Raw genomic sequence first — 13,531 nt, 5'->3', positions numbered from 1 at the left:
AGCCTGTGTGCCACTGGCGGTCTGTATAGACACCAAGAGGGTCAACTGCATTCTGATGGCGTGTAACCAGCCTGTGTGCCACTGGCGGTCTGTATAGACACCAAGAGGGTCAACTGCATTCTGAGACTTTAGAAAGTGTGAGGTCAAAACAGAATAACAGAAAAGTTATCACAAAATCAGAACAAAAAAATAGATAATGTCTGATTATGTTTATTGAACACAAATTAATGGAGTTTCTGTACATTAGTTTTTTCTCATAATGCCTGGCAATCATCCTTAAATCATCCTAAGAACAGCTCCATGAAAAGAATAAACAGCAGACAAGCTTGCGCCCCTGGTCGCCACTGACTATGAATGTTGTTGGACTAGTTTTATGTTAATGACATTTGTGGGGAAAAACAAAGCACTTTGAAGATCTTTCATACCAAATTTGCCCGTTAGGATACTGAAAGAAATAGAAAAGTATACTTTTACAGTGCATAGAAAACACTAACAGCTACACAACCCAGTGAACCACTAATAAATCATGAATTAAACCCAACGGAATAAATAAGAGAGATGAACATTCCCTTTGAGTTTCCCCATCTACTTTTTAATGAGTGTATTTTGAAACGACTCAGACCGTCAGTGAGTTTGATATGGAAAATGCAGACAAAGTATGTAACTAAGCATAACAGAAACGACAGGTAACCTAAGAGGTCAGTAGAGACGCAACAGGGATAGTTTGAACAACAGGAATCAGGTGCTTTACAGTGAAATTGTTGCTAGGTCTTTGTGGGCCTCTGCCTTCCCTGGACCGGCCGCTGGTTTGGGAGCTGGCCCCACTGGGGAAGAGGTTGGGCGGGTCTCGCTCTTGTCCTGTGGGCTGAGACGATTTGCACTCGACTGCCTGGAGAGTTTGCCACCTGTATGGGACTGCAAAGATAAGATACTCACATTCATCTCACACAAGGCCAACACAACAGGTTCACCTCTACAAAACAACATCTACTGGATCTGTCACTAGCTCAGCTCACCTTCTAGGTAAATCTGTCACCATCTAGTGGTGAGTGAATATCAACAGCACCAACATGATGGCCAAAAAGCATTAAAACGCCCACACTAGTAGAAATCCACTTTTTTTGAGCTGAAAGACAATTACCAGAGCTTACTCTTGATGTTGCCCAACGATTGAAGTCAATAATTCATTGTTTTAGGTCAAAGTATAATATATGTGGGCTTGAAGTGACAAACCCAAAGTTGCCCACTTTGTGCAAATGACGTGTCTTTTCCTATGAAATGACATGCATGTTCTTCTTAGCATACGTTTCGTTTCAGAGCTGGGTTTTATTTGAATGGTACCACCCACCAGCATGGCATTGATAATTAATCATAAACACCTGCAAAGTTTACGAGTTGCGACTGAGCTGAGAAATAGAATTGATAATTTATGAAAGATGCCAAAACTGGAGATAACAAGGCTCTACTTGTCTCTTCTCGCTCTAGCAACTCCTTGTGGTGCGCCGGGCACCTGCAGGCTGACTTCACCCGATGATATGATGTGTCGTCCTCCCATTATGACTCAGGAAACCTTGCAGTTTATTAGGCTACATGATGATCAATGCTTGATTGCCATTTGACAAGTAAAAATATTCTCGCTCTTATCATGTAGACTAGACACTATTATTTTCATAGTATACTAGATAGTATTTTAGTTGCGTCTTTACTATATTTAACTCTTATTTTATTTGTATTTAATGTAATATCTTATGTTGCTCTTGTCTATTGCTGTTTTGTACTTTGTCATGCATTTAATTTTTATGTGGACACCAGGAAGAGTAGCTGCTGCTGCATGTGCATTAGCTAATAGGATTCTAATAAACTAGACAACCCGCACAGCCTCCCCACACTATCTGCAAGCTGTTGGCTTTAGCGCAGGTGCCAAACACAAAGTTGGCACATTTGCTATTTTACACAACGGTTTTGTGACAAAAGTATTGGTAGAGTTGGAAATTAGATGGAAACACTTCAAATTTTAGATTTTTATTCGGTACATATACATTTAAATGAAAAAGTATATTTTGTGAGCACTATGTCCTCATTTATCTGAAACAAGTCAATTTTGTGGAAACATAACACCGCTGGTAAAAATGTGCATATTTTCTACATGCAGATTCTAGAATATTCACGTGAAAATCTGTCTCCAATTGGATGGAAACCTACAGTTGCTTGCGAAGGTATTCACCCCAATTACTCTCGAGGTATGTCTCTATAAGCTTGGCGCATCTAGCCACTGGGATTTGTCATTGTCCTGCTGGAAGGTGCACCTCTGTCCCAGGCTCAAATCTCTGGAAGACAAACAGGTTTCCCTCAAGAATTTCCCTGTATTTAGTGCCATACATCATTCCTTCAATTCTGACCAGTTTCTCAGTCCCTGATGATGAAAAACATCCCCACAGCATGATGCTGCCACCACGCTTCGCTTCACTGTGTTCTCGGAGTGATGAGAGGTGTTGGGTTTTTGCCAGACATAGCGTTTTCCTTGATGGCCAAAAAGCTCCATTTTAGCCTCAACTGACCAGAGTACCTTTTTCCATATGTTTGGAGAGTCTCCCCTATGCCTTTTGGGGAACACCTAATGTGTTTGCTTATTGTTTTCTTTAATTAATTCATTAAAAGCTCTTAAGGATACGCCCCTTCCCCCCCCAAATTGCCTTAAATTACATACCCAAATCTAACTGCCTGTAGCAACGATATGCATATTCTTGTTACCATTTAAAAGGAAACACTTAAGTTTGTGGAAATGTGAAAGGAATGTAGTAGAATATAATTTTATATTATTTTGTATTTTTTTTGTATCATCATCTTTGAAATGCAAGAGAAAAGCCATAATGTATTATTCCAGCCCAGGTGTAATTTAGATGTAGTGTATGTGCAAAGTTTTAGACTGGTCCAATGAACCATTGCATTTCTGTTCAAAAGTATGACTGCCCAAATGTGCCTAATTTGTTTATTAATAACTTTATGTTCAAAATTGTGCACTGTCCTCAAACAAAGCATGGTATTCTTTCACTATAATAGCCTCCTACCAATATCAGATATGTCTATGTCCTGGGAAATGTTATGGTTACTCACAACCTCATGCTAATTGCATTAGCCTACGTTAGCCCAACCATCCCGTGGAAGGGACACTGATCCCAAAGAAGTTTTAAGCAATGGCTTTTTTTCTGGCCCCTCTTCCGTAAAGCCCAGCTCTGTGGAGTGTACGGCTTAAAGTGGTTCTATGGACAGATACTCCAATCTCCTCTGTGGAGCTTTGCAGCTCCTTCAGGGTTATCTTTGGTCTCTTTGTTGCCTCTCTGATTAATGCCCTCCTTGCCTTGTCTGTGAGTTTTGGTGGGCGGCCATCTCTTGGCAGGGTTGTTGTGGTGCCATATTTTTTCAATTTTTTAATAATGGATTTAAATGGTACTCAGTGGGATGTTCAAAGTTTCTGATATGTTTTTATAACCCAACCCTGATCTGTACTTCTCCATAACTTTGTCCCTGACCTGTTTGGAGAGCTCCTTGGTCTTCATGGTGCCGCTTGCTTAGGGGTGTCCCAGACTCTGCGGCCTTTCAGAACCGATGTATAAATATACAGAGATCATTTGACACCTAAATAAAGTCCATCTGTGTGCATTCTAACTAATTATGTGACTTTTGAAGGTAATTGTTTGCACCAGATCTCATTTAGGGGCTTCATAGCAAAGGGGGTGAATACATATGCATGCACCACTTTTCCATTTTGTAGAATTTTTTGAAAACAAGTAATTTTTTTCATTTCACCAATTTGGACTATTTTGTGCATGTCCATTGCCATAAAATCCAAATAAAAATCGATTTAAATTACAGATTGTAATGCAACAAAATAGGAAAATGCCAAGGGGCTTGAATACTTTTGCAAGGCACTGTAGCTAGTGATTGTCAATTAGCCTATGTCAGCAAAACAGTTTCTCTCTGGCCAATGAGTAGAATTGCATGAAATTAGTTATAAAATTGCAAGCTCCATGGCAAAATGTGTTTAATTTAAGCAAACTTGCTTTATGGATGCGAATACACAAACCCACTAACTGCGGCCCCTCATGATGAGCTCAGATTTTTTGTGGCCCCACCCTCAAAGTTGCCCATCCTTGCCCTACATGCTTATGACAAATCCATCTCCAGAACCAGCCATAGCCTAGCTGGCTAATCTTTTGAACAACAGATAACATTAGCTAGCTAGATAAAGTTAGCATGCTAGCTAGCTAGACTGACAGCCGTCAGAACCCTGCTTGTTGCTTTTCCCCACTCCACGTGGAAATCACCACAATGGTCCCACCCCCAATTCATTAATATGTATTAGCAGCCTATGTTATTTTTCGGAGGTCAGTCACACAGTCAGTCAGTCAGTCAGTCACAGTCAGTCACACAGCCTACAGTGAGACAGTCCGGTCAGTCACACAGGCTACGAGTAGGCAGACCGGTTAGTCACACAGGCTTCTAAAACTATACTACTAGTTGATCGGTCACTGGGGAAACTGTACACAGTATAGGAAAAGCTACTACAGTGAGAGGGAGAGACACAGACAGACCCGAAAGACAGGCAGTGATAAAGGAGGGATGGGTGGGCGCATTGCTTACAGCATGTACATGATGACCCCAATACTCCACACATCACACTGCTGACTGTACTCATGAGCATTGATCACCTCAGGAGCTGAAACAGGAGGAGGGGACCGGTTTTAACAGGACTACTCTAATATGATGTGATCTTTGTGTGTAGGAGCTAAGTGTGTCAGTCTTACCCATGTAGATAGGAGTCCCACAGGTGGCTTTCAGCATGTTCTCACTGCCAACACCCCCCTTCTTCACTGACAACCCAAAGTCTGTCCCCTGGGAGGAGAGAGGGCCGACAGCAGACACTGATACACACGCAGGCCTACAGCATCCATCTCATATCAAATCCTTTCTTGTTGGTGTTATTTATCAGACAAAACCAGGTTTACTTGAAGAGCAGCAATAACTGGGTCTCTCTATGTTAGATGAATAACAAATATGAGCTGTACATGCTGTATGGACTCATGTAGTAAATAATGGCAGGCAGGAGAAATACAACAGGAGAAAATATCCAGGAGAGATGACCTCCTCCTGACAGATAAAAGCCTTTTATACCGTGCCAGAACAACGCTGTCTTTCAGCAGTGTGTGTGTGTGTGTGATTTATGCTGCCGCCCTGCCTTGTTTGAGCCTGCGCTCCAGGTATCTGCTTCAGCCTGTGCTCCGTCAATGCACACAACATGCTGGGCCCAGGCGGTAATTTGTCTTAAAAGATGCTCTTGATTCACCCTTTTGTGCGGCGTGATATAAAGGGGAACCAAAGGGGGGTCTGTCATAATGAGGTAGCATTTAAAACCATTTAGGGGGAGAGTGGGAGAAAAAAAACACATCAGCAGCCTGTCCTTAAGTCCCTGCAGAGACTGGCAGGATGAGAAACAGCAGTGAAAGTCTTCCAGTTTGTGTCGCCGTCTCACCTTGATATTGATCATGTCATTATCAACACCATCATGATAACTCTTCACTAGAATGATCTCCAGTTTCAGGTCTCGGTGAACTATGTCTGAAATACGAAAATTAAACCACCTTTACTATGAGAAGAACCAACCATAATGGCTTTCAAAAGGCCTTTAGCAGAGAGGACAAGTATGATGGTTAAAAGCAGTTAAAGGCTAAATCTACAATGAGAAATTGTCCCCCACAATGAAATCGGGGTAGGGACTGTGGATCTGTCTCAGTACGTCCGTACACCATCTCAGACAGCACTGGATGATTTTGACTAAACCTGGGTGAATGATGTGTCTTACCATAAAGATCTGACATTTACGAAATGACACTGATTGGCTCAAGGCTATAGTAATTCACTGAAATGTGAGTCATACCAGAGAGGAAGAGGCGAAGCGAGAGGGATAAGTGAACCCAAAATCTGTCTTCTCCAACAGGTGGTGTTTAAAAAAAGAATGGAATGGCTTTTTTGCTATGTGTGGCTTATTTGATCTAATATAACTTTTGTTCTGCTTAGGTTGTTGCAAGTGTACTGATATAAGTAGGACATGTGACATCCCTGCATCATTCGTGGGGGACAACATGTTTAGTGTTGCCTTGTTTTCAACAGGTGACATCTCCACAACCTTAATCAATCATGGATGTCATCGAGCATTCCACTGGGAATGAGTTTGATTCACTGAGGAAGAGAGGGGTTCTGCCCCAGCTGAAGTCCCAGAGATTGTGACAAGAACAGCTACTTTATCCTCAGGAAAACCATGAGCGTCTTGCTAAATTCAAGCAATCCCTATGACAAATCTCTTGATATCAACCTCCTTTTAAAAATGGTGAGCCACAAAGTATCAGTGGTCATTAAAGGAGATGTGCAGAATGGAGCGGAGGATTCGGAGACGTTTGAGAGAGTTATAAAGGTTAGATTAGATGCTGCTGCTAGATTGACTTGATGGGATGGGAAATAAAGTGTCTCTGCACACATATTAGTTTTTGAGAAGTTCTCTCCCCGGAGTCTTAAAGTTCAGCTCGGTGAAAGTGATTTTGTGAGAGGGGCGGAGCATGCTGACCTCTAATATATTGTTTCCTCTGCTCTAATGTTCATGTAGATTGAGCTCAGGAAGATAAAAAGACTCTGGGGTGTACAACAGTGGATGAACCTCTATATTTATAGATATATATATATTATTATTATTTTATTTTACCTTTATTTTACTAGGCAAGCCAGTTAAGAACAAATTCTTATTTTCAATGACGGCCTAGGAACAGTGGGTTAACTGCCTGTTCAGGGGCAGAACGACAGATTTGTACCTTGTCAGCTTGGGGGTTTGAACTTGCAACCTTACTAGTCCAACACTCTAACCACTAGGCTACCCTACCGCCCCATTATACAGTAACAACAGCATGATGAAGAACTAATAGTACAATGAACAAATGGTTCACAAAATTCATAGTAATATTCCATGGGACCAAATCGTTCTGTGCAAAATAAATGTATCATATCAATGTCTTTACCAAACAAATGTGTCATATTTACTGTTCAAGAAGTAATGAATGTAAATGTTCATGCTGCTTATAAGGACAATTCCTCCACATTTTTACCTCATATTCATCATCTCCAGCACCAAACCAGTGTCTACATATCTGAAAACAGAGCGTTTATATTTCTTTCTAGTGGTGCACCATTTTCATATATGTAAACACTGGTATTGTGCTGGAGACAATGAAAATGTGGTTGAAAAGTGGTGGAATTGCCCTTTAAGGCTACTACCTGTCACAGTCACCGCTAACCTTCAGCACCACATCCCCACTGGTATCATTAGTCGCCATAGAAGTGCGGCACGACAGCGTAGAGGGACTCTTAGTGTGAAAACACACCTATTAATCTGTATTCCTCCCCAGCTCGTTGTAAATGAGTCATTAGCCCCATGTAATGGTGTCTCATTGCCAAGCAACGTCCTAAATTACCTCTAACTAGAGATTTCACCATCAGGAGGGGGGGAAACAGCATCTTCAAATAAACCCCTCAGACTCAATTAAAAGGGCTACCGTTTTTGCCTGGCAGTTGTTCATTATTATCTCATTATTAGAATAAGCCAGGTTCTATAATGACTGGGAGCCATAACGTGGTATCATCTCCCTAATTATCACACGTCAATGAGGCCAAAGCAATTTGACTCGTTTGAGTACGATGTGACCGTGATATCACCAATTTGCACATTGTCACCGCACACAATTTACTCATACAACACATTGTCTGTACTGTTTGCATTAATGTTGGAATGATTTAATCAGTGCACCTAGATTAGCTAGTTATGTTTCATAAAGGTCAAAGAAGGCATAGTCTCTACCCTTCCTTTATTGTTTCTTGAAATAAAGTTTCACCGTATAAAGTGTTCAAATGTAGATCCTTATAACGATGTGAAACCTATAACTTTAGTCAGTCATATTACCCTTCTTATGCAGGTAGACGATGGCCTCAGCCAGGCTGTTGATGATGTGCCTGGTCTCCTCCTCTGTGAAGCGTGTGTTCTTCTGAAGGAGCTCCTTCAGCTCCCCTCCCTCACACAGTAACCAGATACATCCTCTGGACACAAAGCACAGCACACAGACTGATAATGGCCCCCACAAATAGATCTGACCAGTCTCGCTCTCATTCATGGTTCTTACGCAATCGTCTGCACGCACATTACTGAGATATTGACTCCATTACTTCTAAGAAAGCATCCCTTACCTTTTGTGTTTCAAAGACTTCCTCCAGATGTATTATGTGTGTATGGTTCACACGTTTCAGGATGCTCACTTCCCGTTCCAACAGTTTGACACCTGAACTTCCAGCCTGCATGGAGGGAAGAAGCTGAGTGAGTGCACTGAGGTGTGGCGCTGTTCTAGTAGCCATTAGACTGACTTTATAGTGTCTCTTTTCATCACTGCAGTCAACAAGCTGCCCATGGGAAACACTAATGCACTCACCTTCTCTTTGTTCACCCTCTTAATAGCCCATTTCTGCCTTGTCCCGTTGTGGGTGGCTTCACAGACGACCCCAAAGCTACCTTGACCTAATTTCCTCCCAAATGAGTATATTTGCTATGGGGATAACAGAGGAACCATTAACAGAAAGGCAACCCACATCTGCTCTGTGAACTCAGTAAAACCATTCACAAGGAAATTTACCCTCAGCTTATGGGCTTGTTTGAGTATACGAGCTCGGATTTATTTCCCTGCTTCTATTGCAACATTATCTCAAGACCTGAATCCTAAAGTGGACCTTAATTTTCGAGCACTCAAAAAAGGAAAGTTTGCCCATCTCTGGAGTTGCAGAATATAGTATTTCTAATCAAGTTACAAATGATTAAGTTGCTGCCGCAGTTCATTCAATCTCAGGTCTAATTAACTTGATCATTATCTCTGCGCATGCAAGGCTGAGCACTGCCTGCTGCAGATTTGGCAGAGAAAGCATCCGAAGCCCCGAGAGAGGGGGTGGAATCAGGAGCAAACTGGTGCAGATGGAGGCAGTATAGAGGTCAACCGGTGTCACGTTCGTAATAAGGACGGGTGTCACGCCCTGACCTTAGTATTCTTTGTTTGCTTTATTATTTTGGTTAGGTCAGGGTGTGACATGGGTGATAGGTGTGTTTTTGTCTCAGCTAGGGTGTTTGTACTGTCTAGGTTTTTTTGTAGATTTATGGGGTTGTTTCCATCTGAGGTGTTTATATAGGTCTATGGTTGCCTAGATTGGTTCTCAATTAGAGGCAGGTGTTTATCGTTGTCTCTGATTGGGAACCATATTTAGGCAGCCATATTCTTTGGGTGTGATTTTGTGGGTGATTGTTTCCAGTGTCAGTGTTTGTGCCACACGGGACTGTTTTGTTTCCATTTCACTTTGTATGTGTGTCATGTTCAGTCTTTTCTATTAAAACATGGACTCTTACCACGCTGCGTATTGGTCCGATCCTTGCTACACCTCTTCAGACGAAGAGGAGGAAATCCGTTACAACGGGACCAAGATGCAGCGTGTGTGAAGTTCCACATCTTTATTTTGGTGAAACTTCAAAACAATAAACCAACACCGAAACGTGAAAGTAGTGGTGCACAAACACAAAACAAACAATATCCCACAAACACAGGTGTGAAAAATGTCTACCTAAATATGATCCCCAATTAGAGGTAACGATTACCAGCTGCCTCTAATTGGGAACCATACAAAACACCAACATAGAAATATTGAGCTAGAACACCCCCTAGTCACACTCTGACCTACTACACCATAGAGAACCAAGGGCTCTCTATGGTCTGGGCGTGACAGCCGGGGAGGGGTAGAGGGTGGTACTAGTGCCCCAGGGCAAGGGGGGTGGTATGTAGGAATAAACATGGATGTGGTCTCTACCTACCTGGAGGTCAGCCTCATCCTCCATACGGGTGTGGGGCACCTTCCTCTCTGCACTGCTCACACGGGCAGTGTTCCACTGAGAAGCCATTTTCATGCCAGCTCCACAAACATCTGCTGCTGTCATCTACAGCTGAGGAGCTTAATAGCTGGGTGAAGCACACACACACACACACACACACACACACACACACACAACACACACACAACAACACAGGGAAGGAACGGAAGGCAGACTGAGATGACCCCTTCTGGGTGCATCCAGGCATACAGTCTAATCACACTACAACTAACAATCATACAACATAAAAATTTACATTTTTACAGGATTATTTCAGCAGAGAAATAGGATTTTGCTCAGTTGATGTCCAACTGGTTAACATCATTATTATGACTGTGACGGTCATGGAATTTGGGGTGACGGTTATTGGGCAGCCAAATGACTGTGGTCACCGTTCCAATAGTGTTTTCCTCCACTCCTGACTGCATGTGTTGCCGTGCTGCAGGGAGGGGGGGCATTGCCTAGGCAACCAAATAATTCTTTGCTACAACACTTTGCTTGTTTCAGCAAGGAGCAACAAAGTTACATCACATTGTTAAGAATCCATGTTACCGCAGAAACCGACTCAACCGCACGAACACCCGGCCTTCAATTAGCTGTTCATTCCACACACACAAAAAAATAAAATGTAAACGGTTATTTTATTTAAATGAGGGTTTTCATCCATAACTGTCGGATATGCAGTAATTGTGCCAGCCCTAATCACTATATAGGTCAGGGATGGGAAACTCCTGTCCTCTGGGGCCGGAGTCTGACGTGACGTCTGCTGGTTCTCTTTTGTCTAGCACTTAATTGCACACAGATACACCTGGGCAGTTTAACTCACATGACCTTAGGAGCCAGTCAGTTGGAGGGCGCCTCAGTAGGAGGCCTGACACTGTCACTGTGGTGACAGCTCTGCTACTTAAGGTAACTCAGATTCTTTCTCCCCCACTGTTTAGACCAGAGCAAGCTGCCGCAGCACAGAACCCCAAAATGCTAAAGAGCACCTGGCAGCTTTTTTTAATAAAAGGATTAAAGTTGGGAAATACTTAGGTGAGACACTTGACATTGAGAAAAGTAAGTACACAATAAGATGCCTATTCAGACTTTTCATTTCAAATGATAGCATTCTAATACATTCTAGAAGTGAGTTACTGTGGTGTACAATAACAGGCCTACTATTTTAATCCATCCCAGGTTAAAGTAATAATATTATGAATCCCCTAATTAGTCATACTATGATTCAACTGTAAAAATGTATTATTCCCAAATTAACCTTTGATAATGGTAACAATGTTACGGTTTTCTTCTGGTGAAAGAGAGGCGGACCAAAATGCAGCATGGTTATCTTTATACATCTTTAAAAAAAAGATGAATAGAACAATATACAAAACAAGAAACGTGAAAAACCAAAACAGCCCTTTTTTTTATAAAAAATAATTTATTACCTTCAATACCATTCATTCTTTACAACTCATAATTTTCATACATACTCCAATAATGGTATTTTAATTTAACTAAACAAAAACCCCAAACAAAACCTCAGGGGAGCATCTTCCTTCCCCGTCACCCTACAAACTACCTTTCCCTATCTCCCCGTCCCTAATCTATCCCCTTACAAATCTAAATGACACCCAGCCCTAAACCCCCCTTCCACCTCTCCCGAGCAGCATGCTGCCCCCACTTCCTCTCCTCCCTCTTCATCCTCCCCTCAAATCTCCTTCCACCCTCCTCACTATCCCTTCCACCCCCAATCTCTCCCTGTCTTCACCATGTTCTGCCTGGCTTCCCACAGCCCCCGTTTAAAGAGACTCATGAGAAGCCAGAGCAGAAACCTGTCCCTATCCTTCCCTCTCGCTCTCCCTACACCCCTCTCTAACCTGGCCCACGTCAATACAAAATCCCCCCTTACCAAACCTAACAACACCCGTGCCCTAGCCCATACTACTTTGGCAAAGGCACAGTCCCAAAAGACATGGCGCACAATCTTCTCCCCGTGTTAGACCACACCATTGCGCTTTTCGCCTGATACGAGAAGAACACCCGCAGGAGGTAACCGGACGGGTGTATCACTGGATGAGCAAGCTCCGTTAACAAGAAAGAAACAAAAATTGCGTCCAGCTTGAGGGGGAAATGTGGTACCCCCCTACCTCCCTCCCCGATGGGACAGAGCATGCGTGCCCTGGTGACCCACTCGCACCTGCCACTCCACATGAACTGAAACACAAGCCTCACTAGAGGCCTCCTCAGACAAGCCGGCAATGGGTAGATGTATGCCAAATACAAAAGAGATGGCAACACATCCACCTTTAGGACCAGGACTTTGCCCATAAAAGACAAATACCTAGCCTTCCACATTGCTAGTTTCCTCTGTACCACTGCGATACGCATGTTCCAGTTTAGCTTTGCTGAGCCGGAGGTCTCAAAATGGACCCCAAGAATCCTCAGGGCCCCCTCACAGAGAGATAACCCCCCGGGCACATCTGTTCTACCGCGCCATCTTCCGAAAAACTTGACGGAAGACTTTGCATGGTTCAGAACCGCTCCCGACGCTCGGGTGAAATCCCCAAAGATGGCAAGGGACCTTGTCAGGCACGAGTCCTTGCACAGCAGCAAGGAAGTGTCGTTGGCGTACTGCGTCATCTTAACACGCAGCCCACCACTTCCAGGGATCAACAAGCCTTACACCCCTGTGTCTGCCCTAATGGCAGCTCCCAGAGGATCCATGTAAAGAACGAAGAGGAGAGCCGAGAGTGGGCACCCCTGCCTGACCCCAGACGAGAGGTCAAAAACATCACCCAAGTGACTATTTACACCAACTCGGCACCCCGCTCCGACATATAATGTACGAATCCATCCTATGAACTTCTCCCCAAATCCTAATAGACCTAACACTCTGAATAAAAAGGATCTATTCACGCGATCAAAGGCTTTCGCCTGATCTAGCGCTGCTACAATTAAAGGCAGTCCTCTATCTTCAACCCAAGCGATGGAGTCCCTGATTAACTGTAGGTTCCATCTAATAGAGCGGCCCTCTACCCCGCACGTCTGATCCTCATGAACGACGTAGGGAAGGGCTGTGCGCAACCGGTCTGCTAAAACCTTTGCAAGTAGCTTGTAATCTACACACAGCATGGTCAACGGCCGCCAGTTGCCAAGGTCTGTTACTTCCCCTTCTTATATAAAAGTGACAGCGTACCAACAGCCATTGATCCCCCCGGGACCCCCGTCTCAAGGATGGCCTTCAAGACTTCGAGGACCACTGGTCCAAGTATACCCCAAAACTTAAGATAAAACTCAGCCGGCAGCCCATCCATACCAGGCACCTTCCCTTTTCCCATCCTCCTAAGAGCGCTCTCAAGCTCTTCTAGTGAGATCTGGGCCTCCATCACTTCTCTAATGTCCTCCGGCAACCGTCTGGACAAGTGTTCTAAAAACACATTTCCCTGCTCTACATCTATTTCCCTTTCCTTAAATAAACCTTGGAAATGATCAGTTGTCACCCTGACCATATCCTCTGGTTCTCTAACTATACTACCATTTTCTTCCCTA

The 13,531-nt window shown here is 43.3% G+C and overlaps 1 protein-coding gene across 1 annotated transcript; it reads right to left on the bottom strand.

Annotated features, from left to right (window-relative positions):
- Positions 1-210: 210 nt before the first annotated feature.
- Positions 211-10,063, bottom strand: LOC135552803 (serine/threonine-protein kinase 33-like). The gene is given in 10 exon segments (XM_064984666.1): positions 211-915; positions 1,890-1,944; positions 4,642-4,717; positions 4,806-4,893; positions 5,531-5,616; positions 8,003-8,118; positions 8,120-8,136; positions 8,284-8,388; positions 8,523-8,636; positions 9,941-10,063. Coding segments are annotated over 10 exon segments (948 nt in total). The 3' UTR covers positions 211-747.
- Between the last annotated feature and the right edge of the window lie 3,468 nt (positions 10,064-13,531).

This window comes from Oncorhynchus masou, chromosome 2 (genome assembly GCF_036934945.1).
Source record: "Oncorhynchus masou masou isolate Uvic2021 chromosome 2, UVic_Omas_1.1, whole genome shotgun sequence".
Lineage (NCBI taxonomy): Eukaryota > Metazoa > Chordata > Actinopteri > Salmoniformes > Salmonidae > Oncorhynchus > Oncorhynchus masou.
Note: the sequence above shows the minus strand (reverse complement) of the source record. Positions and strands in the feature narration are given on the sequence as shown.